Source organism: Perca fluviatilis, chromosome 6 (genome assembly GCF_010015445.1).
Source record: "Perca fluviatilis chromosome 6, GENO_Pfluv_1.0, whole genome shotgun sequence".
Classification (NCBI taxonomy): Eukaryota; Metazoa; Chordata; class Actinopteri; order Perciformes; family Percidae; genus Perca; species Perca fluviatilis.
In genome coordinates this window covers 35960909-35988034 of record NC_053117.1, presented here as the reverse complement: position 1 = coordinate 35988034, position 27126 = coordinate 35960909, and the positions used below count along the sequence as shown (strand labels likewise).

General features: G+C 37.9%; 1 protein-coding gene and 1 long non-coding RNA gene across 2 annotated transcripts; both read left to right on the top strand.

Moving 5' to 3' along the window:
• Positions 1-1539: 1539 nt before the first annotated feature.
• On the top strand, positions 1540-22238 carry LOC120560692 (ladderlectin-like). Its single transcript, XM_039803452.1, has 5 exons — positions 1540-1669; positions 3107-3273; positions 21319-21453; positions 21526-21637; positions 21910-22238. Exons 1-5 carry the CDS (start codon positions 1615-1617, stop codon positions 21975-21977), a joined length of 537 nt encoding a protein of 178 aa, XP_039659386.1. The 5' UTR covers positions 1540-1614; the 3' UTR covers positions 21978-22238.
• A 3125-nt stretch (positions 22239-25363) lies between these two features.
• LOC120560690 lies at positions 25364-26701 on the top strand. Its single transcript, XR_005639504.1, has 3 exons — positions 25364-25499; positions 25587-25719; positions 25795-26701. It is a non-coding gene; the product is annotated as an uncharacterized LOC120560690 (long non-coding RNA).
• The last annotated feature ends 425 nt before the right edge of the window (positions 26702-27126 follow it).

The following is a 27126-nucleotide window of genomic DNA, read 5'->3' as shown; positions in this document are numbered from 1 at the left end:
TATTTTAGTACAATGTGAGATCGTATTCTGAACGGCCGCCATGACAGTCTGGCTTTGAATTTCCGGAGAAAATAAACCCATGTGACGCGTTCGTCCAATCAGCTGCCGGTTTTCATTTCTTGGGCAACATTACAGATTAGCGCCGCCTGCTGTTATAGAGATGTATTACGTCTCGTCTCCTCTCGTCTTTTTGGTCTGTTCTGTTCTGTGGCAGTTTTTGGACCTCGGGCACGCGACTGATCATATCGACGGGGTTTTCTGTCAACGGTCGGCGGTCGGCTATATGTGTCTACACCTTAAAACAACTTAATGTACACGTTCCACCAAAACAATTTTCTTCTTGAAGCTAATTCGAGAGGCACCACTGCGCCGTCTGGCGCTTAGCATCACTCAAAATGCTTGAGATTGGTTTTAGGAAATGCCAATGAACCAGAGCAAGTTTTTCTTCCATCCCAGAATGCTGCGTATATCTAGCCAGAAAAAGGTCTGGCAATGCAAGCCTAATTTTAACCAAACCAAATTGGTGATTGTTAGATCAGTGGACAGACGAAACAAGATAGCTTTTAATAGTTTTATTTTGTTTCTGTCGACTTTTAATGAAGTGTGTTATCTGATGATAAAATTACTGTTAATTTAAATGGAGTCTGGTAGGTTTGGCCATAGCAATTTTGGGGATTTTTCACGTTAAAGAAAAAGGATCTCACTATTTAACAAAAAGGTCGACATCTGTAGGGATCCTTTCCACAATGTTGTCAAACACTTAGAATAATGAATTGAAGGTAAATAATTAACCATCAACGTAACATTGTACTATAGCTTGTTTCGCCGCTTCTGACTGCAGCAGTCTTGCTTAATACTGGACCAATTTCACAGATTACTGTTCCCATAAATCAGACTCAAAAGCATTGGAAAATAGGTTGCCAAGTTGAAAAAACTCTTTAAATTGAATTGACTCTTTAGCATACAATTTGATTGAGGTAACATATATTGGATTTACCCAGGCTCTTATGGAAGTGTACTGGCAGGTGACAATCCATGATTCACTAGTGTTAACATATAACATATATAAAACCAACAGTGTGGGATGTTGTGCCCTTTGATTTGCTGAACAACAGCCAAACAGATATGATGACATTCATTAAGTTAAGGATAATTATTTATCAAAGAATAGACAGGAACACTGAAGTTCTTCTCAAAGTTAGTTTTTTAATTGTGCAGGAGTCAATTTTACAGCACTAACAGCAAAGTCCAGAAAGAAATGACTAATGATAGCTTCAGCAGCAGCTTTTTTATGTTTTAAAGATGAAGTCATAATACAAAAGGCGATGTTGTCTCTTATCTCTGGTCAGGCAGGGCATCTCAACCGCGTGCTCTGACCTCAGGAGCATCCTGTGCTTTTCACAAGGTCACTATAATCTCGTGAGAACGCCAGAAGTATTTTGGCTTTCTACCATGCAAACAGTTTAATATTAACAGAAAAGAGAATAGTATCCTAATTTTCTAACAGGCGTGTATATAAAAGCTAGTTTTTCCTCTTCTTCACTATCTCCACACAGGAAGACCACAGGCTGAATCTGAGAAAGAAGAATTATCTGCATTATCTCTGCCACCAAGATGCTGACTGTGTCTCTACTCGTTTGTGCCATGATGGCTCTGGCTACAGCTGATGGTGAGTATCAGTGTTTAACTTTGTCTGAATAAGAGAAGTTGAGTAAATACAATGCAAAAATGCGACAGCTTGTAGACTTGAGTTGAGCCCTGGTAAGTTAGAACAAAACCTGAAGTTCTGTTTCTGAACTTATGGCTATGTTTAAATATTTTTAAATAAATATTCACATGCATCAGCTGAATGCGTGACTTTGCCTTGCGGTAGCTACAGGACCTAGAGCTTACCGCCTGCTTCCTTGGAGCTGACACCAAGGTGCTGAAGGCAGTGTTTCAGAAAGTACTTAAGAACACATACTGCTTACCCTATAGTTCTTAATATAGTTAATGTATGCTATAAGGTAAAAGGAAATATGAACATATTGGACCTCTGTCACAATTCAGTCCAGTGCAGGGCAATGTTTTATTTAAACCAGGCAAGATGGATGCAGGATTCTAAATATGGCTTAGTACAGTAGGTGAATAGGATTCTAATGACCTCTCTTTTAAATCTCTCCAAGTGAGGAACTTTATTTTTTCTATGCAAAACCAATCAGTCAGGATTCCTGCACTTTTATCCTTAGAAGAAATTATAACTAGATTTCATCAATATAAACAGTAACTGGCTTGCATCTAGCTCTAAAGAAACATCAAATAATGAAACTGTAGCTATGGAGAGCGGACTTAAAAGAGCACAGAAAAGCGGTAGAAAGAAAACTTGTGATGCATCTCAGAAAAAGAAAAAAACTATAATTTAAAGCTAGGCCAATATAATTGGCTAATGCAGACATATACAACTCCTGTCAAAGTAAATAAATACAACAGTAATCTACCTGACCTTTGTTTTAAATACAATGAGGCTAAAGGAACATTTATGCACTGTGTCTGGGAGTGTGACAAAATTCAAACATTCTGAAGGGAGGTGATCAATAATCTTGTCTGTGAACATTCCACGTGTAAAAATTAACTAATGTAAATTTAATAAAAACATTGCCACATCGGGCAATAGAACCCCTGCTTCCCCCGCTCTGTTTGCTCAGAGCTCCACAGACTAACGTTATGTCCACCATAGATCTATGTCCACAGATACAAATTAGTTTTGCACCACATTTATCGCAAGAAGTGTTCGCCAAATTGTGATGCAGAGAGCATATGTTGCAGTGACTGATTGGTGGGTTTTTTCATTTATTCCTTTCATATAACCTGTTTTTAACAAATCAACAGCTTTGTTATACTGAAAACTAAATAAAAAGATTTTGATTTAAAAAAGAAAATTTAAAAATACAAGTTCAGAGTTTTGTTCTACAAGTACTCAAATCGTATTCTACAAGTCTATAAGCTCTCACATTTTACACCATTTACCTTTATAACGAACAGTGCAGGCATAAAAACGTGTAGATTAATGCTGACAAACATTAATAACTCAGTGAAATCAGCTGTTTATGATTCTCTGTCTTCGCAGTTGTTGCTTCCAGCAACTCTACCAGCAACGTTTCCAACAACTCTTCCAGCACCACGGATGATGCTTCCAGCTACGCAGATGGCCCTGCTTGTCCTGCTTCTTGGATTAAGTACAATGATCGCTGTTTCCTCTACGTTCCTAGTGAGCTGGATTGGGCTGACGCTGAGGTAATCAGAAAGTATATTCTGCTGGTACTGAATAACCTTTCCACCAAATTTCCTTTAAAATAGATTAAGTATTATTTGAGATATCTTACCAACTAACGGACAAACAAGACTATGAGTCTACTGTCATGCTAGGAGCTTTAATTAGACATGGCAGCTTTGAGCAAAATGCTAACATCAGGATGCTAACATTGACAGTGCTAACCTGTTGATGCAAACACTGTACAATGCTTGTTCACTCTTTGTTTAAAGCTTATATGTTGCTAACATTTGCTAATTAGCACCAAACACACAGAACAGGAATGTCTTTAGTTCTGCAGATATTTGGTCATCAACTAAAGTAGCCTATTGGACACATTAAAATGTTGACCTGAATATGGCGCTAGATGAAAAGTCAGAGATCACCAAAGTTATTACAGTTAGTCCTGAGGGGAACATAAATGATAAACCACATATCATCACAATCCATCCAAAAGTTTGTTCAATTTTATTCATAGACACAAACTTGAACCTTGTGGTGGCGCTTCAGAAAAGTCACAAGAGTCACTGGGATTCATCATCTCTGAATGTCTGAACAAGGGCACTGTAAACCTGAATAAATAAGCAGTATAGACTGATTCAAAAACATTCAATTCAATTCAATTTTATTTATAGTATCAAATCATAACAAAAGTTATCTCGAGACACTTTACAGATAGAGTAGGTCTAGACCAAACATGTCCCACTAAGAAAAGTGCCAATTCTTTTGGAAATTAATAACATTTTCATTAATAAAAAGAATCAAGGTTATAATCAGGGGGTCCTTTGCACATATGTAAGGTTCTTTTATAGGTTTATTAAAAAAAAAAAAGATGATTATATAATGATTATTTGCTGGCCCATTCCCTTCAAAATCAGTTGTCCTCAGATATGAGATAATCATTTCAACTTGATTAAAAAAACAAAAAGTAATAATTCAATTGAATAATATCTTTACCACATGAAATAGTACATTGGAATATGTGATATGAGTTTTTAACAATATTTACTATTATTTTGTGGTTGCTCAAAATGTGTCCCACATATTTTTTTTTTTTTTGTGTGTGGGCGCGTCGGTATCTATGTATGATGGTTTGCTCTCATATTTTCCTTACCCTAATCACTTCCATTGTTGTAAATCAGCCATGGCCAGTTGGCTTTACCTTGGAATTTGCTTTCAAACTCTAAACCAATGGGTAAAGGTCTTCATGTAATTAATTTAAACATTCGCAGTTTAGTTCCTAAAATTGATCAACTGAGGGCATGGCTTGTTTATAATAATCCTGATATTATAACATTATCTGAAACCTGGCTAAATGAAAATATTGCAGACTCCAATGTTAAATTGGACAACTACATCATATACAGGTTAGATAGAGGATCCAGGGGAGGCGGGGTCGCCACTTACATTTCATCAAATTTGAAATCACAATTAATTACTCCAAAAGTGATTCCTGAGCTTTTTGAAGGTATCTTTGTAAAGGTTATTCTTCATGCAAACAAACAATTAATAATTGGCAATATATATCGCCCACCTACATCTCCTAGGATGGAGTCTGTTCAAAATATCCTTACCACTGTTTCATCGCTTGGTGACACATCAGAAGTTGTGCTGTTGGGGGACTTTAATTTAAATTGGGCTGATCCTTGTACTCTCACTGAACGTAACATGTTCAATGGTGTAAACTTTACACAAATTATTAAAGAGCCTACAAGAATCAGTCCAAGTAGTAAAACTCTTCTTGATTGGATATTAGTCACACACCCCAACAGAATAATAAAATCTGGTGTTCTCTCAGACTGTTTCAGCGACCATTCAATTATATATTGCATTTGGAAAATTTCAACTCCTCATCTTGTTCCTAAATATATTAGGATCCGTGACAGGAAATTATTTAACAGTGATTTGTTTATAAATGATGTGAGTAGGATAAATTGGAATAGATTTAGCCTAATTCCTGATGTGGAAGCTGCATGGAATTTCGTTTATACTGAATTTATGCAAGTTATTGATAAGCATGCCCCATGGACAACTATTAAGGTTAAAGGTCATCATTTACCTTGGGTAAATGGGGATCTTATCAGTTTGTTTAAACAGAGGGATAGGGCTTGGAATAAACACAAACATACACAACTTGATAGTGATTGGGAGGAATACAAACCGCTTCGACATTTGCACCACCCAAACAAGAAATGCTAAAGCCAATTACTACAGAAATAGTTTGTCCAATGACTTCAGTAATCCTAAACAATTTTGGAAAAAATGAATACCCTACTTGGTAAGTCTAACAGTACTACGAGTAACATGACAATCAATAATGAAATTGTTAATGATCCAGCGGTGAGCGCTAATGCATTTAGTCTGCATTTCTCCCAAACACCGCGGGTACAGTCATCGCTCCTATCCTTCAAAGTCGAGATGTTAATCCTCAGCACTACAATAGTCCCTTCACATTTCAACAGGTTAGCTCAGCTGATGTCCAGCTGGCCATTAGCAAGCTATCCTCTAGTAGTGGACCTGGCCCTGACGGCATTGAGGGTAAGTTTATCAAACTTTCTTCACATGTTCTATCTTCTCCATTGGCTGAACTCTTTAACTTGTCTTTTTTAACTTGTGAAGTGCCTCTGGCATGGAAGTGCGCAAAAGTCATTCCATTACATAAAGGAGGGGACACCCTAAATATGAACAATTTCAGACCGATCTCGATAATTAATAGTATCGTAAAAATTTTTGAGAAAATTATTTTTGATCAATTATCTAACCATTTGTCTCTTAATGATTTACTATCTCAATGCCAGTCAGGTTTTAGGAAACATTTCTCAACTACCACTGCTCTTTTGAAATTTACAAATGATATTTTTTCTAGTTTTGATAATAATATTTGTACTGGTGCTATCTTTTTAGATCTTACAAAAGCATTTGATTTAGTTGATCACTATCTACTTTTGGATAAACTATATTCAATTGGTCTCTCCCGTACATCTCTTCTTTGGTTCAACTCATATTTTCATCATCGCCGTCAATGTGTGTCCGTTGGGGGCAGTCAGTCAAATTTTACAGGTATAGATAAAGGCATACCCCAGGGTTCTTCACTTGGCCCTTTATTATTTTCCATTTTTATCAATGACTTGCCACTCTGTTGTTCAAGATGTGATATTCATCTTTACGCTGATGATACAATTATATATTGCTCGAAACCAAATATATCAGACATCAATTATTCTTTACAACATGACTTTGATTCTGTACAGCAGTGGCTGACATCTAATAAACTCTTGCTGAATAAATCAAAATCTTACTGTATGCTTTTCCAGAAGAAAGATAGAAATGATCTTAATCTTCATTTTTTGGATTCTTCTCCACTAGAGCCAACCAAAAAATTTAAATATCTTGGTGTTTGGCTGGAACCTGATCTTTCATTTAAGGCTCATGTACATGCGCTTAACAACAAACTTAGCTTTCGGCTTAAGACATTATATCAATCAATAGGCTGCTTTAACTATCAGGTTAGGAGAAGAATAGTTTCTCAGTTGTTGCTACCTATTCTGGACTATGCAGATATTATATATGCTAACACTACTGCCACTTGTCTACATTCGCTTGATGTGATATACAACAGCCTGTGTCGATTCGTCCTGTGCTGCCCCTATAGGACACATCATTGTGTGATGTATGAACAGCTGTCCTGGCTTGCACCCTCAGCCAGAAGAAAATATAATTTGCTTCAGTTCACTTTTAAATGTATTTACTTTCAATATCCGTATTATTTATCACAATATTTAGTGCCTTACAGTTCACAATATAGCCTTCGTCACAATGGACAGATCTTCTTCACTGTGCCTAGAGTAAATAGAGAAGTTGGGAAGTATGCTTTTTGTGTTAGAGCTCCTTGTGATTGGAACTGCCTTCCTGCATCTATTCGTTCGCTTACGTCTTTTCCTCTGTTTCGAACCGCTCTGTTAACACATCTTCAGAATACTTGTCTATGTTTCTAGATTTTCAGATTTGTAATTAATATGTGTCATGTAATGTATGTGAGTAGGCAATGTATGTGAGTAGGCTATATATGAATGAGCTTATGTACATAAATGTCAATTGTATGTTAAATTCGTCAGTTATATGAGGGAATATTGTGTTATATGTTAAATTAGTCGGTTCTCAGACTTTCTACATGTTATAGGGATGGGGGTAGGGATATTGAGAGCTTATCTGGGTGTAGAGTGTGCATGCATGTTTTTTTCATCTCTTTTCTGTTTGATTGTATCTACTCTGTTGTTCTGCTGTTCTGTTGCTCTATACATGATCCGGAGGACCCCCATGAAAACGAGATGCTGCATCTCATGGGGCTGATCCTATAATAAATGTTCATAAATAAATAAATAAATATTCGTCACCAGCGTCAGATATTTATAAAAAGCAATAAAATCAGGCAACTACAAGGTCTATTGCATTCCTGAGGACCCCATTTTCAAACCTTCATCTTTACTGCATGCTTCAAGATCACTCAAGCTCCCTTAAGTTTGCTATTTTCTCTTAATTCATATTATATAGTTATAGTATTATAGTTCATATTTCTTTCGACACTGCTACTGTCGCAACCATAACATGTCAACACCGTCTCTTTTGTATGAAAAATAGTAGCTAGCAGTAGAGGGGAAACAAGATGGCTAATGTGAACAACTCATGCGTATCATGTGAAAGATTAGGTTTTTGTCACCACCGTCCAGTGACGTAAAAAGTGGGTATGCGCTATATGCGGCGTATAGGGGCGCAGCACCATGGGGGGCGCCAAAGCAATGGTAAAAAATAACAATAAAATAAAAATGTAATTTTTTGGGGGTATTTTCTATATATACCTGCTGTTGTACATTTCTAAATCATTTCTGCATTCCCTCAATGTTATAATATAACATTTTATAGGACTAACAGGCTCGAGTAGGCGCCAACTGTCTCATAAGATTCCATCATAGAATGTTGACATAGAAGAAGGAGGGGGGCGGGGGCGGGGAGCGGGTGGGCGCCGTAATCACCGAGCAAGCAGGTACAAGCTACGGGTACGTACGGTGGCCCTGAGAGGCCACAGCACGCAACAATAAGACAACACATGCAACTAAACCACAGCACGCACAAATAAGACAACACATGCAACTGAACCACAGCACGCAACAATAAGACAACACATGCAACTAAACCACAGCACGCAACAATTAGACAACACATGCAACTAAACCACAGCACGCACTAATAAGACAACACATGCAACTAAACCACAGCACGCACTAATAAGACAACACATGCAACTAAACCACAGCACGCAACAATAAAACACATGCAACTAAACCACAGCACGCACTAATAAGACAACACATGCAACTAAACCACAGCACGCAACAATAAGACAACACATGCAACTAAACCACAGCACGCACTAATAAGACAACACATGCAACTAAACCACAGCACGCACTAATAAGACAACACGTGCAACTAAACCACGGCACGCACTAATAAGACAACACGTGCAACTAAACCACAGCACGCACTAATAAGACAACACGTGCAACTAAACCACAGCACGCACTAATAAGACAACACGTGCAACTAAACCACAGCACGCAACAATAAGACAACACATGCAACTAAACCAGAGCACACAACAATAAGACAACACATGCAACTAAACCACAGCACGCACTAATAAGACAACACATGCAACTAAACCACAGCACGCACAAATAAGACAACACATGCAACTAAACCACAGACACGCCAACAATAAAACACATGCAACTAAACCACAGCACACTACAATAAGAGAACACATGCAACTAAACCACAGCAAAAAAAAACACACTAAATAAGAGAACACATGCAACTAAACCACAGCACGAACACTAATAAGAGAACACATGCAACTAAACCACAGCACGCACTAATAAGAGAACACATGCAACTAAACCACAGCACACACTAATAAGAGAACACATGCAACTAAACCACAGCACGCACTAATAAGAGAACACATGCAACTAAACCACAGCACACACTAATAAGAGAACACATGCAACTAAACCACAGCACACACTAATAAGAGAACACTTGCAACTAAACCACAGCACACACTAATAAGAGAACACATGCAACTAAACCACAGCACGCACTAATAAGAGAACACATGCAACTAAACCACAGCACGCAACAATAAGACAACACATGCAACTAAACCACAGCACGCAACAATAAGACAACATATGCAACTAAACCACAGCACGCAACAATAAGACAACACGTGCAAATAAACCACAGCACGCACTAATAAGACAACACATGCAAATAGCCCACACCACAATGGAAGTGTTTCCAGGGGACACTTTTAAGTGATGCACACGTGCCTCAACCATTGGCTTTCTGGTACATAGACAGAGCAGCAACACGACAATTTTAACAATTTTGTATTGCCATTGTATTCATCACTAAATTCACTTCTGAATACGTTTTAGGCGAGAAATGAACTCTTTAGATTTCAAATATAGGCAGTCTTGCGTAAATCGTTGCCGAATTGACAATTTGCTTCAAGGTTTTCGGAATTGAGGAGCTTCATAAAGTGATGCAACAGCCAGCTAGCGCCTACCGGGGCCGCTAGCTCATCGCTCAGGCAGTCCTGCTCAGAGACCCCACTCTAAGCTGGAGGTCTCTCAGACCGGTCTCGTAAATAAGAGACTTTTATTTCGCCGTTGATGGATTATTTGTTTAAATATCACAACACATGTTCAGAGTTAAACTTAAACTCCACAAGCGCTTGCAGACTTAACAACCTCGCTGGCCGGCCGTCTCTCACACACACACACACACACACACACACACACACACACACACACACACACACACACGCGCAGATACATAATAATAAAATATTGAGCACCCTACGTGTGCCAGACTACCAGTAGGCTACATTCATTTAAAATTAAACATTGCATTTGGTGCTAAGTGGAGCGTCTGTCATAGTGTGATTGGTTATGTCGGTGGCATTGATTCTTAATTTCCCACGAAGGTGATCGCGGTTACGTGTCAGTTAAACTTCTCATCTCCAATCCTATCTGTATGTATGAGAAGTGGCACTGTCCTGATTTCAAATCCTACTTTACGGCTTTGTTATCGAGTTAATAGACGTGTGTGTTCGCGTCGGCCGCTGTTCATTTCCTAAGGTTCAGAAATGCAAACAATTTTTGACAACTTTTTTTTGTGAAAGGCATGCGCCCGTGAGCACCCACGGGGAACTATGGGGGTCTATGTACCGGAAAGCCAATGGTTGAGGCACGTGTGCATCACTTAAAAGTGTCCCCTGGAAACACTTCCGTTGTGGTGTGGGGTATTTGCATGTGTTGTCTTATTATTGTGTGCTGTGGTTTAGTTGCATGTGTTGTTTTATTAGTGCGTGCTGTGGTTTATTTGCATGTGTTGTCTTATTAGTGCGTGCTGTGGTTTAGTTGCATGTGTTGTCTTATTAGTGCGTGCTGTGGTTTACTTGCATGTGTTTATTTGTTTATTTATTAAGGATCCCATTAGCTGAAAGTCTATGCAATCAGCTAGTCTCCCTGGGGTCCATTCTAAAAAAAGAAATTACATTACATTACAACAACAATATACACATTTCAATCATAACAAAATCGCATATACACATTTCATATCTATACATACATACACAAACATACATACATACAATCTAGTTTCCTTTCATAGGACTAAATATTAATACAATATTAATATAATTACTTAAATCAAAACATATAAAAACCTATATCAACACAAAACATCTAAGATTTCTTTTGAATGACTGCTTATTACAAAGCTGACGCACTTCAATAAGAATGTTATTCCAGATGACAATAGCTCTATACAGGACAGTTTTCATCATAAAATTAGTTTTTGGATAGGGATTGTTATATGACCAGTATTTGCCTTTCTAGTGTTATGATTATGCACAGAGTTGCAATACACTAATTGATTAAACTGAGAAATCGGCATTTTCATTGTCAATGTGTTATACATCATAGTAACTAAAGTAACTGTTATTCTTTGGTGTAAAGTGAGCCATGAAAGAGTGGAATACATCTGATCTCTACTTGTTTTAATTGAGCAGCCCAGTACAAGTCTCGCTGCTTTATTTTGCGTGACCTGAATTTTAGTTAAGTCCTTCTTAGTTGCAGAGGACCACACCTCGGTGCAATACGACAAATGACATAATATTAATGACTCTGTTACTATTTTTAAAGTTTCCTGATTTACATATTGACAACATTTTTTTGTTATTGCAATGCCACATCCTATTCTGTTAACAATCGTATTTATGTGTTCTGTCCATGAGAGACTACTGTCAATAACCAAACCTAACAGTTTAGCCTTTTCTACTTGTTTCATTCTTTGTCCGGCTATTTGTAACTTTAATTCCGATCCTAGCATCAATTTTTGTTTTGATCTGATGATCATACTATTTGTTTTGGATATATTTAATGCCAATTTATTTACACTAACCCACTTATACACCAAATTTAATTCTCTAGACAGAACATGATTAATTTTATCACATGAATCTGAAGCATAGTAAACAGTTGAGTCATCTGCAAACATTGTCATTGATGCTTTTTTAACAGTTAAGGGCAAATCATTAATAAAAACCAAAAACAAAAGAGGACCCAAGCAACTTCCTTGTGGTAAACCACAAACTAAACTTTTGCAATTAGATGAAGAACCATTATAAAAAACCCGCTGAGTTCTATATGAAAGATAACTTTTCATTAATGTAACAGCAGAGGGAGAAAATCCGTAGCTCTCTAATTTCTCAATTAAAATATGATGATCAATTACATCAAAAGCAGCACTGAAGTCCAACATAACCACACCAACTATTTCAGCATTATCCATACTTCTAAGCCATCCATCGGTCATTTGTGTGAGAGCTGTACTGGTCGAATGCGCCTTTCTATATGCGTGCTGAAACATAGTCATCAAATTATTATTCTGGAAATAATTACAAATTTGTGTATGAATGATCTTTTCCAATATTTTACTGAGTGCAGGCAGAATACTTATAGGTCTACAGTTATGCCCATTATAAGGTAATCGATTGTCTGTTATTAATGGAATAATTTTTCCTTCCTTCCACAAAGATGGATAAATTACACTCGCTATGCACTGATTAAATATATAACACAACGGAGCAGCAATATATTCAGCAGTTTTGTTCAATACTATGCTGTCTAAGTTGTCTGTGCCTGGACTACCATGTGTTGGAAGAGACTTTAACAGGGCCATAACTTCAGCAAATTGTACGTAATTAAAATTAAAGCGACACACTTTATCTGCCATGATTTCATTTTTGATCAATTCACAGTAATTAAATTCTTCTGTTCTAAATCCTTTTCTCAAATTACCAACTTTATTTATAAAATGATTATTAAAATAATCAGAAATGTCTTTAGAATCTGTTATAAAACCTCTGTCAGACTCTACAAAAGAAGGTGATGCATTTTTATTTCTCCCCATAATTTCATTTAGAATACGCCAGAGCTTTTTGCCATCATGCTTAACATAATCAATTCTATTTTTGTAGTACTCTCTTTTTCCTTTTATTAATTTTAGTAACTTGGTTCCTTAATTTACAGTATATTAATCTGTCCTCCAATACTCTCGTTTTCACAGCCACTTGTTTAGCTTCATCTCTTTGCTTCATCATATTTTTCAATGTTGAATCAATCCACCTCCCAGCATGTGATTTTATTTTCCTATTTTTCATCGGTGCATATTTATCAACAATATTCAAAAGTATACTCATGAAAGCATTTAAGGAATCTCCTAAGTTGTGTCCACCGTACACATCTTTCCAGTCAACATTTGTTACCTCTCCCATAATCTTTTTGATAGCGGATACTTTATAAGACCTTTTATAAGTACTAAAAATGGCTTTAGCTTTAGGGACCTTAGCTTTCTTATTAACAGCAATGAGATTATGATCACTGAACCCTACTGGTATTGACACAACATCATTACATAATTCTGGTACATTAGTATAGATGTGGTCAATACATGTTGCTGTTGTAATAGAGAATCTTGTTGGCACATTAACAATTTGTTGTAAATTACAAACACTTATATAGGAAAGTAATTTCTTTTTCTTTGTGCATTTATCATCATTCCAATCAATATTCATATCTCCAAACAAATATAATTCACAATTGACATCAGAGACTTCATCAAGCATTTCATCTAAGCGTGTCAGATAATCCATGTGTGCATTAGGAGGTCTATAACAGCAGCCCACATGCACTGGTTTCATATAAGGTACATGGATTTCTACCCATATAGCTTCAATGTCATTACATGTTAAATTATGTTTTAACTTACAAGGAATGTTGCTTTGCACAAGAATGGCCACACCACCACCAAATCTATTCCTGTCCCTTCTAAAAATATTAAAACCTTTAACTAATAATTCAGAGTTTTGAATAGAACTTTCGAGATGTGTCTCAGATAGGGCTAATATATTAATTGAATACTTGTGCACTAAATTATTAATGTCTTGAATTTTATTCCTTATGCTACAAATATTTACATGTGCCAAAACCAAACCTTTACTAGTTTTAGTTGTACATATTAGTGTGATATAAGGAATACAATTACCAAACCCATCAAAAAAATACAACAGGCGGTTTCATTATGAACGAATTGTATCTAATTACGTTACATGACAGCCGCATTGTCAGGTGGAACGGATCGGTACTGACAGTTTAGTTGCATGTGTTTGTCAGTACCGATCCGTTCCACCTGCACAATCCGTTCTGCGCATGTGCAAGATGACACGTATGCCATGACGTAGGGCGCAGATGATAATGCCGCGTTTATGCCACCTCGAAATAACAGGCAACCCCCCACTGGTTACGTTGTTTCTGCAGCTAGATTCAGTCTAAAATAACGTTAAGTCAAACTTAATGGGAAAAGCAGGCTACAGCTAAATTAAGACATTACAGTAATAACAATAAAGACAAGTATTGAGTGATTGTATTTTAAATGAGCACAAGTAAAGTAGAACGGACGTAACAGCTGTTATATATGTTAACGTTTATTTTCAAGTTTTATTTTGAGGGTCTTTTAAAGTTTACATGCTGTCTCAGCTAGCGGTTAGCCAAATTAGCTGTTAGCTAAACTAACGTTAGCTTAACTGTGGAGGCTAACGGCAGACCACTGCAATCAGCTAGCGGTTAGCCAAATTAACCGTTAGCTAAACTAACGCAGTTTCCCGGTGGAGGCTAACGGCAGACCGCTATAATCACCTAGCGGTCCGCCCAATTAACCGTTAGCTAAACTAACGTTAGCTTCCCGGGGAGGCTCCGTATTAACCGTTAGCTACCGCTATAATCACCTAGCGGTCCGGCGAATTAGCTATTAGCTAACTAACGTTAGCTGGATAGGTGGCGTGTGAACATCTTGGCATGCGCAGAACGGATCGTGCAGGTGGAAGCGGTGCCGTTATTCCAAGGTGGTGGTGGAATGAACGCAGCATTATCATCTGCGCCTACGTCATGGCATACGTGTCATCTTGCACATGCGCAGAACGGATTGTGCAGGTGGAACGGATCGGGTACTGACAGTGTTGTCTTATTAGTGCGTCCTGTGGCCTCTCAGGGCCACCGTAGGTACGAGTAGTGAGTTGTCGTCTATGGAAAAAGATCAGCTGTCGTGGGCTAAAAATAGAAAAAGAAAGAGGGAAAAGGAGATGACATGTCAAGGGATGCGACAGCAGTTAAATAAGTGGATGGTGAAAGGAAACAGGTAGGATTTAAAGTGTGACGTCTGTGCTTTGAGGCTTGCAAATATTCATGTTAACAGACTAGCTAGCGTTTGCTAACGCTGGGAATGTAGCAGCCAAATGGGGGTTTATAGCTAGCTTAGAATATGCAAAACCGAGGTTGCTGAGCTGAAACTGGTAAATATAAGGTAGCATGTACAATAAATGACAAGAACCTGGAAAACATAACTAATGCAATAACTCTGGTTTACCAATGAATCATGCATAGATTTGCTACCAAACTTGGAGGCTTGCAAATATTCATGTAAACAGACTGGCTAGTGTTTGCTAACTTAATACAAACCAATTTTGCTGATAGCATCAGGTCGTGATGGCATCACGAAAATACGTAAAAGAGAGAGCGAGGCGGTTGTTATAGCGAATACAACAACTACAGGGTGATCAGGACCCCGACGCCAATCTTCTTTCAGCAGATTGATTGATAGCTCTCCTCCAGAGTGAACAGAACAACGGTGTGTTATACTTAGCAACGGTCTGTTATCAAGAAAATAACAGACCGCATTCTACATTAGAATATAAGCAAGCCATGTAATAAATATATATAATCAGTGGTTTTGTCACCAGCAACAACACGTTGCTCAGTTTTGTTCCAGTAAGTTATGCACCATAATAATGTTTAAAAAAAATCAGCTGAAGACTCCAGAAGTGACGTAGTAATTACCGCTCCGCGTCTGTGAAAGATTGCTGCACGTAAAAAAATAAAACAAATTGCTGCACGTTGTACGTGAGAATTTATACAATAAAAATACCAATAATGAAACAAATAGTGTTTTATGCTAAGCGCTTTGATATGCCTTGTCGCAGAAAAATACTATGCCTATATAAACAACCTACAGTTGAGTGTTTAGAACTACAGCCTAATGGCTTGTTTGACTAATGTGTATTTCTTTTGACTTGTAGGCTACTGTTGTTGTCATGCCTCTTGAAAATGTGTTCTACTTTGTTTCAGCAGTTCAGTGTGGTTTGAACATAGCATGTGAACATGTGAACATAGCCCATGACAGTTGTGAAAAACTAAAAAATAAACTATATACAAAGAGAGGCATTTTTCATTTTAAGAGGGGAGTTGCGGCCGAAATGGGTTTCCTCAGGAGGGTGGCTGGCGTCTCCCTTAGAGATAGGGTGAGAAGCTCAGTCATCCGTGAGGAGCTCGGAGTAGAGCCGCTGCTCCTTTGCGTCGAAAGGAGCCAGTTGAGGTGGTTCGGGCATCTGGTAAGGATGCCCCCTGGGCGCCTCCCTAGGGAGGTGTTCCAGGCACGTCCAGCTGGGAGGAGGCCTCGGGGAAGACCCAGGACTAGGTGGAGGGATTATATCTCCAACCTGGCCTGGGAACGCCTCGGGATCCCCCAGTCGGAGCTGGTTAATGTTGCTCGGGAAAGGGAAGTTTGGGGTCCCCTGCTGGAGCTGCTCCCCCCGCGACCCGACACCGGATAAGCAGACGAAGATGGATGGATGGAAGAGGGGAGTTGCAGGCCCTGGAGCTCTGTCAGAGCAGCGGCGTTTGGTAGTAGTCCACCAGCCCAAACGGTGACTTTGCGCGGGTATGAGGTGCTGTGGGCTGCAGCAGCCGTGCCGGAGCTCAATCGGGCTCACAGCAAGCCGGGGTCTGTGGAGGAAGGCAGGCCAGGCGGCGAGGCAGCAACACAGGCAGCACCAGCCTCTGAAGTCCGACACACAGTCGGACAAAATTTGCAATTAGACATCAATTTTCGTAAAACGGCCCATATTTGACCTCTAAGTAGTTGATTTCTCGCATAAAAAAGTCTCAGAAGTGAATTTAATGGTAAAATAGCATATGAACAATGTATACATTTTCTGAGATCTGCACGACCTAGATTCAGAAGACTACCTGATCTCAGGTCAGTTGTGTAGCCTATGTAAATGTTGGGGCGTGACCGTTCTCTTAATACACCCTGACAAAGGTTCCGGTTTTTGGGAGGTTGACGTCAACTTCCAGCTTTGTTGGGATTCGCCCGTTTTCAGCGGCAGTTTCAAAATATGAGATTTTCATAGTAAAGGGGTGTCAATGGGATTTTGAGCTTCTATGTATGTCCTATTTACCCACCGAACTGTCGTTATTCAACTATGACAGGGTAAAATCGGTTTTGAATTCTATCACCCCTTTAAGGATTCGATTTTTAAAATCTGATGACACCAGTGTGTTCCGTATCCTAAAAAAACCCAGGGTGTATCCAAAATTCTACACTGCCAACTTCTAATACCAATATATTTAAAAACTACAACTCCCACTACAGACGGGCCCCAGAACCTGTTACAAAGCTTTAGCACTTGTAGTTCTTCCGGGGTGGGTGGGGAGACTTGTTCAGCTCTATATAAAAGAGACTTCAGATACAGTATTAGGGGACCACTAAGGTCTATATAAAAGAGACTTCAGATACAGTATTAGGGGACCACTAAGGTCTATATAAAAGAGACTTCAGATACAGTATTAGGGGACCACTAAGGTCTATATAAAAGAGACTTCAGATACAGTATTAGGGGACCACTAAGGTCTAAATAAAAGAGACTTCACATACAGTATTAGGGGACCACTAAGGTCTAAATAAAAGAGACTTCAGATACAGTATTAGGGAACCACTAAGGTCTATATAAAAGCATCCAAAGAGCACCATGTCATGGGACCTTTTAATATTATTAATATGGAAAAACTAATGAAAAAGCTATTACATAATGTTTGTTTGACAATATGTCTTAGTGGAGAAGAACACAGGCAAGGAGTTGCCTGTTGTCACAATATGGTTGCCAAGGGCAACCTGGCAACCATTAATGTTGCTGATATACTTTAAAATAAACCTTTATTATTTAAAGCCCATACATGATGATGTCCAGCACACTTTTTGTTATTCTTATTTTTTTTTGGGGGGGGAGGGGCAACGTTGTTGCTGCATACCCCTCTCTCACTGGGTATTTGCGCCCCTGCCACCGTCAGACGTCACCACCATCAGGTTTTCGTGGATATTCTCACGCCTTGAGGCTGTGGTCGAACCACAGCCGTGAGGCCGTATTTATTGTGATCAACAATTATATTCTAGCCTCCATTAAGGACTATTTGGAGGTTTCTGTCACCACCGTCAGACTGTACGTCACAGAAAACCTGACAGTGGTGACAAAAAACTACTCTTTCACATGATATGCATGCTTAGGATTGTTATTTTTTTGGACCCAATAGTTAAATTAAGTTGTTAAGTAAGAAGCCATCTTGTGTGGTATACATTTTGGAATTGTATGTTGTTATGAGGCCACTGTCACCAGATTAGTGTCACCACCATCAGTTCTAAAGTCACAACCGTCAGAGGGAGTTTTATTTGTTTTAAATGAATATGCTTACAATATGTTTTTGCTTACAAAAACATTACTTTTTTCTATTTAGGCTTAAAGTAAATGTTGTATGATGTTAGATCTTTTAAAGGAGTACACGTGAAACAGTATAAAAAATGAACAAAAGTGAATATTCAAAATTTAACAGCATATATGTGTACTACAAATGCCATATAATGATATCTATCATATCGATCTAAATACATATTAGACCAAATAAATAAAACATAATTTGCTTTTTATTGTGTCTGACGGTGTTGACAAAAACAAAGTAATAACTGGAAAAACGTCTATTTTATGAAAGAAATACAAAATGAGGAGGTTGCACCAGTACATTGCTGAACAGCCAAGACTTTGGTCTATAATGATATACCTTCAGATTTTGTAATTTAACTAACTTTTTATTTTCAAAATTAAAACCTGTTCTATCCAAATTCCCAAGAATCAGTGAGTACTCAAAAAATATGAGGCAATCAGTTGCCACAATTTTGTTTTAGTTTATAAACTCAAGGTTGCTGCACTTGCATTTTTTGATTACCATTAAATTAAAATACTAATTAAACCAACTCAAATATTATCAGTATATGTAACAAAAAAAAAAAAACTACATTAACTGAATAGATTTAAATATAAAAACTCAGCATTTAATGTTCACTAAACTAAATATTTATTAGTTTCTTGTCTATCGTTTTAATTATCCATAACTCAACACTGAATTCATAAAACTCAAAATCCATGCAATCACTTGCAACAAATGTTTTTGCAAGTGATTGCCTTAATCACATTAGGTATTACTAACTTAAAAACACCAAGTCAAATTAAAAGTACAAGTCAATCTTTTTTATTCAAAAATTGGGTATATTTACACGCTTACTAAACTGATCTATCAGTCAGGATAGTCATCCCATTTTGAGATCGGCTGATGCCTGTGCTCTCAAGACCGATTAACAAAAAATGTCTGTAGACATATCTGCAGAGAGCCTTGTCAGTTAGTGCTCTCTTAACCTAGATGCAATAGTGGGGTCAAAAATGACCCCAGCGGTTGTTTTTTTGCAATATCTTTGTAATTTTACATTTTTATCGTTTAATCTTCCATGTATTCCTCAAATAGGTTGTCTTTGACATGAGGTCATTTGGATTTGTATCTAATTGTTATATTTTTTTAAGTAATTGCATGTTTTGTATCAGTACCACACTTTTCCATAAATAGGGTCAAAAATGACCCCAAGCATTTTCTATGGAATTTCAAAGGTTAACCCTAGGAGCCTTTGGTTTTTATTAACTGTGACTGTCAGGTATACATTTACTGTTGATCCACACATCTATTGCTAGCAGTCTCACCACCCTGAAGGTTATTTTTACTAAATGTTAATATTATTTTTAATACTCTCTACCAATCACTGATCTAATCACTGCTAGTGCATTAGTGTATTCTTATTCGAAACAGTGCTTACCAAAATCCATTCATGTTTACTTTACTTTACCTTAATTCCCTTACCATGAGATAAGTTATACAAATACTTTGAAGTTTAAGTTGGAAGTATTGTTAAGTAGTAAGTAGTTTTTTTCAAGAGGCAGTGATGTGGCTAGTTACATAATTTCTAACTGGTAACCACCAACATGTCAGAAAGGTCTGTTGGCACTTTCACATTTCCAGTTGAAAATTAATTTCAGTGCTTAACATTGTGTCAGTCAATTACAATGTGTCACGATGACAGTCAGCCTTGATAAAACTAAATATTGGTGTGTTTACATTTCCTGTCCGTAGCTGGGGTGCAACCGTAGACTGTAAATATTATGGCTGCAACTTATGGTTATTTTTAATCAATTAAATGTTTAGTCTATGGAATGTAACAATAGTTACAAGCTATAAAGACAAGCATGTTTTGCAAGATTTCATGCGCTTTCAGTAGATCATAAATGATTTCAATATGATTTATTGTTTTTAGTGGTGGCTCTAAACCTGCTAGCTTTTATAGCACTTTTCGGTAGTTCGTGAAATGGTCACGTTATTTAATCTATGATTTGTGTACAAGGACACGTTTTTAAAATTTTTTTTCGTGTTGGTGAGGATGATTTTTGAACTAATTAATTTCAATTGGAAGCATATTTCGTGATCACAGCACGATTACAGTAGCGAGTAGTATGAAATGCCGAAAATCCGCGTACAGGACAACACAGGACTTTCACCCCGGAGACCGGAGACCCCAACCGTCCTGTTGTTGTGGCGCATCACCATCCCGTTGTTGTGGCGCGTCAGCATTCCAGAGACCTGGGATCGAGTCCCGGTGTGTGGCGCGTCCTTTCCCCGTGCTTCTTTTCCGAAACCAAACCTTCGTATAGATACTTCCCATTATGTGCTGACCACACGAATAAATAACGTTCTTAGCAACACGAAATAAACAAGATAATCGTGTCCATGTACACGAATCAATAGATTAAAAATAAAATGAACTTTTCACGAACAGCTGTGAGACTGTGTTGCCCTTAGACATGCACACTATGTAAATATACTCTTGAGCACAATCATAAAGTGTGTGTGTGTGTGTGTGTGTGTGTGTGTGTGTGTGTGTGTGTGTGTGTGTGTGTGTGTGTGTGTGTGTGTGTGTGTGAGAAAGAGAGTGTGATATTGATATTGTAAGTAGTAAGTAGTTTTTTGACTTAAGAAAGAAATTTCTTAAGTTTACCGCATAAAAAAAAAACTTCATCAACAAATATTTACTGCAACCAGCTCAATATTTGAGCCAAACCTCCATCCTCCTGCTGGTGGAGGAGACCACATTAAAATGCAGTTTCACATGTTTCACACTGTCTGTCTCCCATGTAGAAAAAATGCCAGTCCTTGAAAGGAAACCTTGCATCAGTGCACAGTATTGAGGAGTATTACTTCATTCAGATGATAATCAAACAACAGACTCATGGTTATCCAATGACCTGGATTGGAGGCCATGACTCCCCGAAGGTAATATATCATACAAAAGGGATCTGATTAGGGATAAGATGTCACGTTTTAACTTCTACATTTTTTCTACAGAACGATGTTTGGTTCTGGAGTGATGGCAGACCTTTCTTCTTTACATTCTGGTGTGCAGGGCAACCCAACAATTCAGGTGGCAACCAGGGTTGCATCCGGATGAATGCTGGAGGTAAATCACAATAAATTAATTAAACAGGACGTCTGTATGCAGTTAAATGACAAAAGTCATAAATAATGTTGGAGTTAAACTCTGAAGTGATGCATAAGGAATGGGTGATAAACACCACAAATTGCTCCGTTTTGCAACATGTAAATATTTTTTAGTAACTGTCGTGAAGCTTCCTCTGTTTTATGAAGAGATTTTGGCCTTTATTGTCACTGATATTCCTTCTGTTGAGATATTAAAGCTCTTAATGACTCCTGTGTTTCTTGTGTTCACAGAGCACAACTGCTGGGATGATTTCATGTGTTCTGGCCAACTTCCATCTGTCTGTGCCAGAAACCCATAAGAATCTCCTGAGCTGACACAGTGATACATTGTGCCTACCACACACACAAACATCTTCTGGGCGTGTGACAGTTTGGATTTCTCTTTGTCATCAGTCTCATGTGTAATCACATCTTTAATTCTCTTTTAGGCTTTAACCAAACTTCTTGACTTCCTCATTGGCCTTTAATAAGAGAAGAATGAATATGTTGTGAAAAGAACACTTTTGGCACAAACTAATCTTTGATGCACTTTGAATTAAAACTCTGGAGCATTGAAACAAGCTGGTCTCAGTCTCTTCTTTTTTTTTATCTAATCTTGTTGATTTCACCTAACAACAGATTTTGTACTATATGTCAATGTCACAAAACAGAAAACATCTTCACAGATAGACATCTGACAATAGAGCAGGTTGGTTTCCAATCCCATTTAGTGTAGAACAAGGGTGTGCTCTCTCCCATGCTGTTTGCCATTATTTTTATCAATGATCTAGAAATTAAGCAAAAGCAATAGGGAAAATGAAGGAATAATGAATCAATTACATGATATATAAACCATGTAAAGATTAAGAGATATTCTATTTATGATTTATTTTATTATATCATTTATTGTTACATATTTTATTTTAATACTTTTTTTCATTCATCCTTTTTTTCAGTGTTCCCTTTATGCATGTTGAGAGGTCTTATTGTCATGTTCTCTATGCCCTTATATTGTAAATTAATTCCTTTTCAATACAAAAACAAAAAAAACAAAAAGATGCAGATGAACGGTTAGGCACATGTTAAGATTTTCTTTTTTCTTTTTGTTACTTTAAATTCAGATCACGTGTGTGAATATTTCATACAAGTTAAGAGTTTCATTCACATCACGTTTAAAAGCTCTCGCATTTGACACCATATTTATCTTTTATAAAGAACAGTGCAGGTATAGATACATGTGTAGATACAGGGCTGACAAACAAATTAATAACTCAGTGGAATCAGCTGTCTTCATTTTGTTTAGTCTATTTGCACAAATATATAAAGTACATAAACATAAACAAGCAATTACAGTGCAAGAGAGGAAGGAAGCCTTAAGCTTCATACAGCTCCCCTTCTCTTCCTCTCTTCATAGAGGCTTCCAGCAAGGCAGTGGTGTCCCAGAAAGAAAGATGGTCGCTGTTTCCTCTACGTTCCGAGAGAAATGGCTTGTAGCTTCCTCCTCTGTATGTGAAGTATCGGCCTGTAGTGTCACTGATATTCCTTCTGTTGAGATATTGAAGCTCTGAATGAGTCCGATGTTTCTTGTGTTCAGTGGAACGGCTGGGATGATACAAATTCTGCCGACTCACTTCCATCAGTCTGTGCCACCAACCTGTAGTAACCTCCTGAGCTGACACACAGAGACATGTTGTAGCTACCACACACACACACACACACACACACACACACACACACACACACACCAAACATCTGCTGGATGTGCGACTGTCTTTGTGTGGTCACATCTTTAATTCTGTTTGGCTGGAACGCTGCTGAAGGGATGAAGCAACAAGTAAACAGGAGCTGGACTTCCTCTTTGGCCTTTAATAAGAGAAGACTTGATATACCAATTTTTTTAAGCACAAACTAATCTTTGATCCGCTTTAAATTAAAACTCTAGAGCTTTTCAACCTGGTCTGTTTCTTTTGTTAAATCTAATCTTTTAAAATGTCACCTTTTGTACTAATTTCAATGTCACAAAGATACACAGATACGTATCTGACTAAAGAACCAGTTGGTTTCAAACTCATATGATGGCATTTTCTCCCACGCTGTTTGCCATCTATATGGCTAGTACTAAATTATGCAAAAGCAATAGGGGGAAAAAAAAGAATATAATTTAAAAAATATATATACATATATACCCATATATTAAATATATGAAAAATGAAAATAACGATTTCACTGCACAATAAATAATTTTAATTTTAATACTTTAACTCATTTTGCTGATAACACTTTCATACTTTTTCTTAAGTTTTGAATACAGGACTTTTACGTTTAGCGGAGTGTAGTATAAGTACTTTTACCACACACTCATGAAAACTCTGCCCTCTGCTGTGTATAAACTCAGTCACAAATGTTTCCTTTTCCCAGAGAAATAACTTTCATTAATAAGAGAAAACAGAAGAAGCTAGGAGACTAAAATCACGGTAAAAGTAAAAATCCCTTTCATCACACAACAGCCTGAAATAAAATGACTTGTATTTGTGACTTCGATGTCATCTATTCTTATGAATTTTTTTTTAATTCAAATTCCAAAATTATTGAATTAAAGACATACATATTGTACATGTGGATATTAGCAACTTTGTGCACTAAGCACTAGGCCGCTGGAACGAGAAAACACCTTTTATTCAAGGTGACCGGAAGCAGCAACCCTCCTCTTTTTTTTGGGGACTTTGGCCGTGTAGCTCCTCGGGGAGGTTTCCAGAAACACACAACAGGTATGCAAACATTTTAATAAATGTGTATGATGTGTTCATGTGTTTTGGTTTGGATTTCTCATTTATTAAATATTGTTTTTTATTTAAAGAAAAAATGAGTTAACCGTCTACCGTGTGGTCTCTTCCAATCAAAACCGGGGTGAAGTTAGTTTAATGTTTGACATTTCTCGGTTTTCGTAGATGTTACCTTCAATAGCTCTGTGTCAATACTTTGATTTCCCCCAGTTTCACGTTATGTTGGAGAGCTTATGGTGCATTCTTTTTGTCCACCGAAGTCGTTTTACGAGTTGTTTTCCGGAGTTACGACCCGGAAGTTGCAAAAAGAACGCCCCCGAGGTCGTATTTACAACTCGTCAAGTCGTCTGAACTCAGAGGACCCCGAACTCACTTTCAAAGATGGCTACATCGTGCATCACACGTAGTAAACATTGTGGTTTTCTACAGTTTTAAGCACTTTTGTCTTTGTTGTAACCAAATGAAGAAGTCGTACACATAGCGCTGTATACTGCTACCTATAGGCATGTCGCTACAGTCTTATTAGGAGTTAAATACCGCCTGATTAGTTATTTTGTAGCTTGTGCAGCTGAGACGCTCGGTTGTTATATGACAACAACGGCTTTAAGCCGAGCCTTGAGCAGAAAGCAGAGCAGTAGCCTAACGTTAACGTTAATCAAAACGTAATTTTCATGCATCAAACTGTGAAATATAGTTGTGTAATATGTCAATAACTGGGTGAATAGAATCCTAAATGTTACTAAAAATGTTACAAAAATCCATCTTTTCTCCAACTCGTAGTATTGTGTGACAAAAAGAACGCAACAACCCACGGTAACTCGTTTTCCGACATGGATGTGACGTCACACTCGAGCTACTAGTTGCGATTACAAGACAAAAAGAACGCACCAGTATGAGTTGAACTCCTAACTACCTGGTGCTCTGTTGACCAATCACTACCTCAGGTCCCCGTATAAAAACTGCTAGTTTCCCCCTGCCGCCCTCTCTTTCCCGCTGGTGACGGAAGTGCGTCATACTTCCGCGTCGCTCATTCCGTGTAGTTGCTCTGCTGTGCCACAGGTAGGGTAGCGGCTTGGTTGCCTCCACACTCATTCACTTTTACTGTTAATTCGTTCTTGTTATTTACTTTGTACTGAACGCTTTTAGATCTTCGGTTGGCGGGCTATCATTCACCTTACTGGTTGAACGCCGTGAATGAGGAGCGAGTAACACTGATAGCTGCTACGTTTGCATGCTCGGAGCTTCCTCCCTCTGGGCTTACCAAAACTCTGCTTGAGCGGTATGTGGGCTGAATGGGGTCGGATTTATTCTTTAAATTTATTTGGTATTAATTATTATTTTCTGTAAATGCTAGGAACTGGGCTGAAGCCACCGGAGATCCTTGTAGCTGCTTAGCATTTCCACTACTGGCTGCTGTTTTGCCGAGACACTGCTGCTTTTGCCGAGACACTGCTGCTTTTGCCGAGACACTGCTGTTTGCTTCAGACGGCTTTTGCCGCGACTGCTGCTGTTATTGAAAATTGAATATGGTGGCGATTGCTGCACGCCTGTGTTGCCTTCACAGCTACTGGGCCAATATGAGTCACCTGTTTTATCGAGCCATTGTTTTATAGTTGAGGGGTTTGACTCCCTACTTTAATTTGGTTGATTTAGTTGTTTCTTTCTTTATTTTCTTTCTATTTTGTTTTCAATTTAATTAAAAGTTGTACCTATATTTTGTTTAGTTTCTTTTAGTTAGTCTTTTTCTATTTAAACATTGACTTTACTTGGTTATGTTATTGTGTCAATTATAAGTGTTTTCTTTCTTGCTTTGTATGGCTTCCTGGAACCACTAGTGGTTCTAGCCATTATATGGTATTTATATTGTGTTCGATTTCTTTCAATTTGTTGCTTTATAATCTGTTATTGATTTTTGAGATTTTTTTTGTGGAGTGAAACCTTTTAATTTTGTGTGTGTGTTTCCCATTTCTCTCCCCATTTTTAGTTGACTGAGAGCCGAAGGTGGTGGTGTTGGTGTCCGGGTGGTGGTATCTCCTTCCCGGTGTGCTGTGTTTCCCCGTTTTCATTTGCTGTGTTCACTGTTGTGTTTTTTTTTGTGTGTTCACGGGTGACTTTCCCTGGGATCCCCCTTACCCCATCGTACCCCCTTCTTCTTCACAATTATTTTTCCCCCTTTTTGGTGTGAATGTGTTTTAAATTGATTGCTTTTTAACTTTATTGATTTTTATTGAAATAAAATTGTATTCTTTTTGTAAGTTGAACCTCGTCTTTGGCGCCTTTGTATACTGACCTGTGTGACTTTAAATATATCAATAATCTTGCAATTGGAAGTAAAATCATTCATTAGTAAGTGATATCATTCTCTGGGTGAAATTCCCAGGGTGGCGTTGTCGGTGTTTGGTTTTGTCAGCTCTCGTGCCGCCACACAGACAGATGTTTCACAATTTTAGTTAACTCAAAATCACCAAAAATGACGACACAGTTTAGAGCGCAAAGAACTGAACGTCTGTCCAACGCACCCGTCACTATAGAGGTAGTTAGGGACCGTACAAACAATTCACATTTGTGAATTAATAAAAATAAATAAAGATAAATGAAGATGTAGGCTATAGTTACCAATAACGATGGTAGTTTCAACCATTTTGTGATTAATGAATATATGGCATCAAACAACCTGTAATATGTC

Excerpts from the sequence above, each read along its gene's own strand:
- LOC120560692 (XM_039803452.1), top strand. The coding sequence starts at position 1,615 with ATGCTGACTGTGTCTCTACTCGTTTGTGCCATGATGGCTCTGGCTACA. Across the intron at positions 1,670-3,106 it reads GGCTCTGGCTACAGCTGATG|TTGTTGCTTCCAGCAACTCT; the intron begins GTGAGTATCAGT and ends CTGTCTTCGCAG. Across the intron at positions 21,454-21,525 it reads GAGGCCATGACTCCCCGAAG|AACGATGTTTGGTTCTGGAG; the intron begins GTAATATATCAT and ends TTTTTTCTACAG.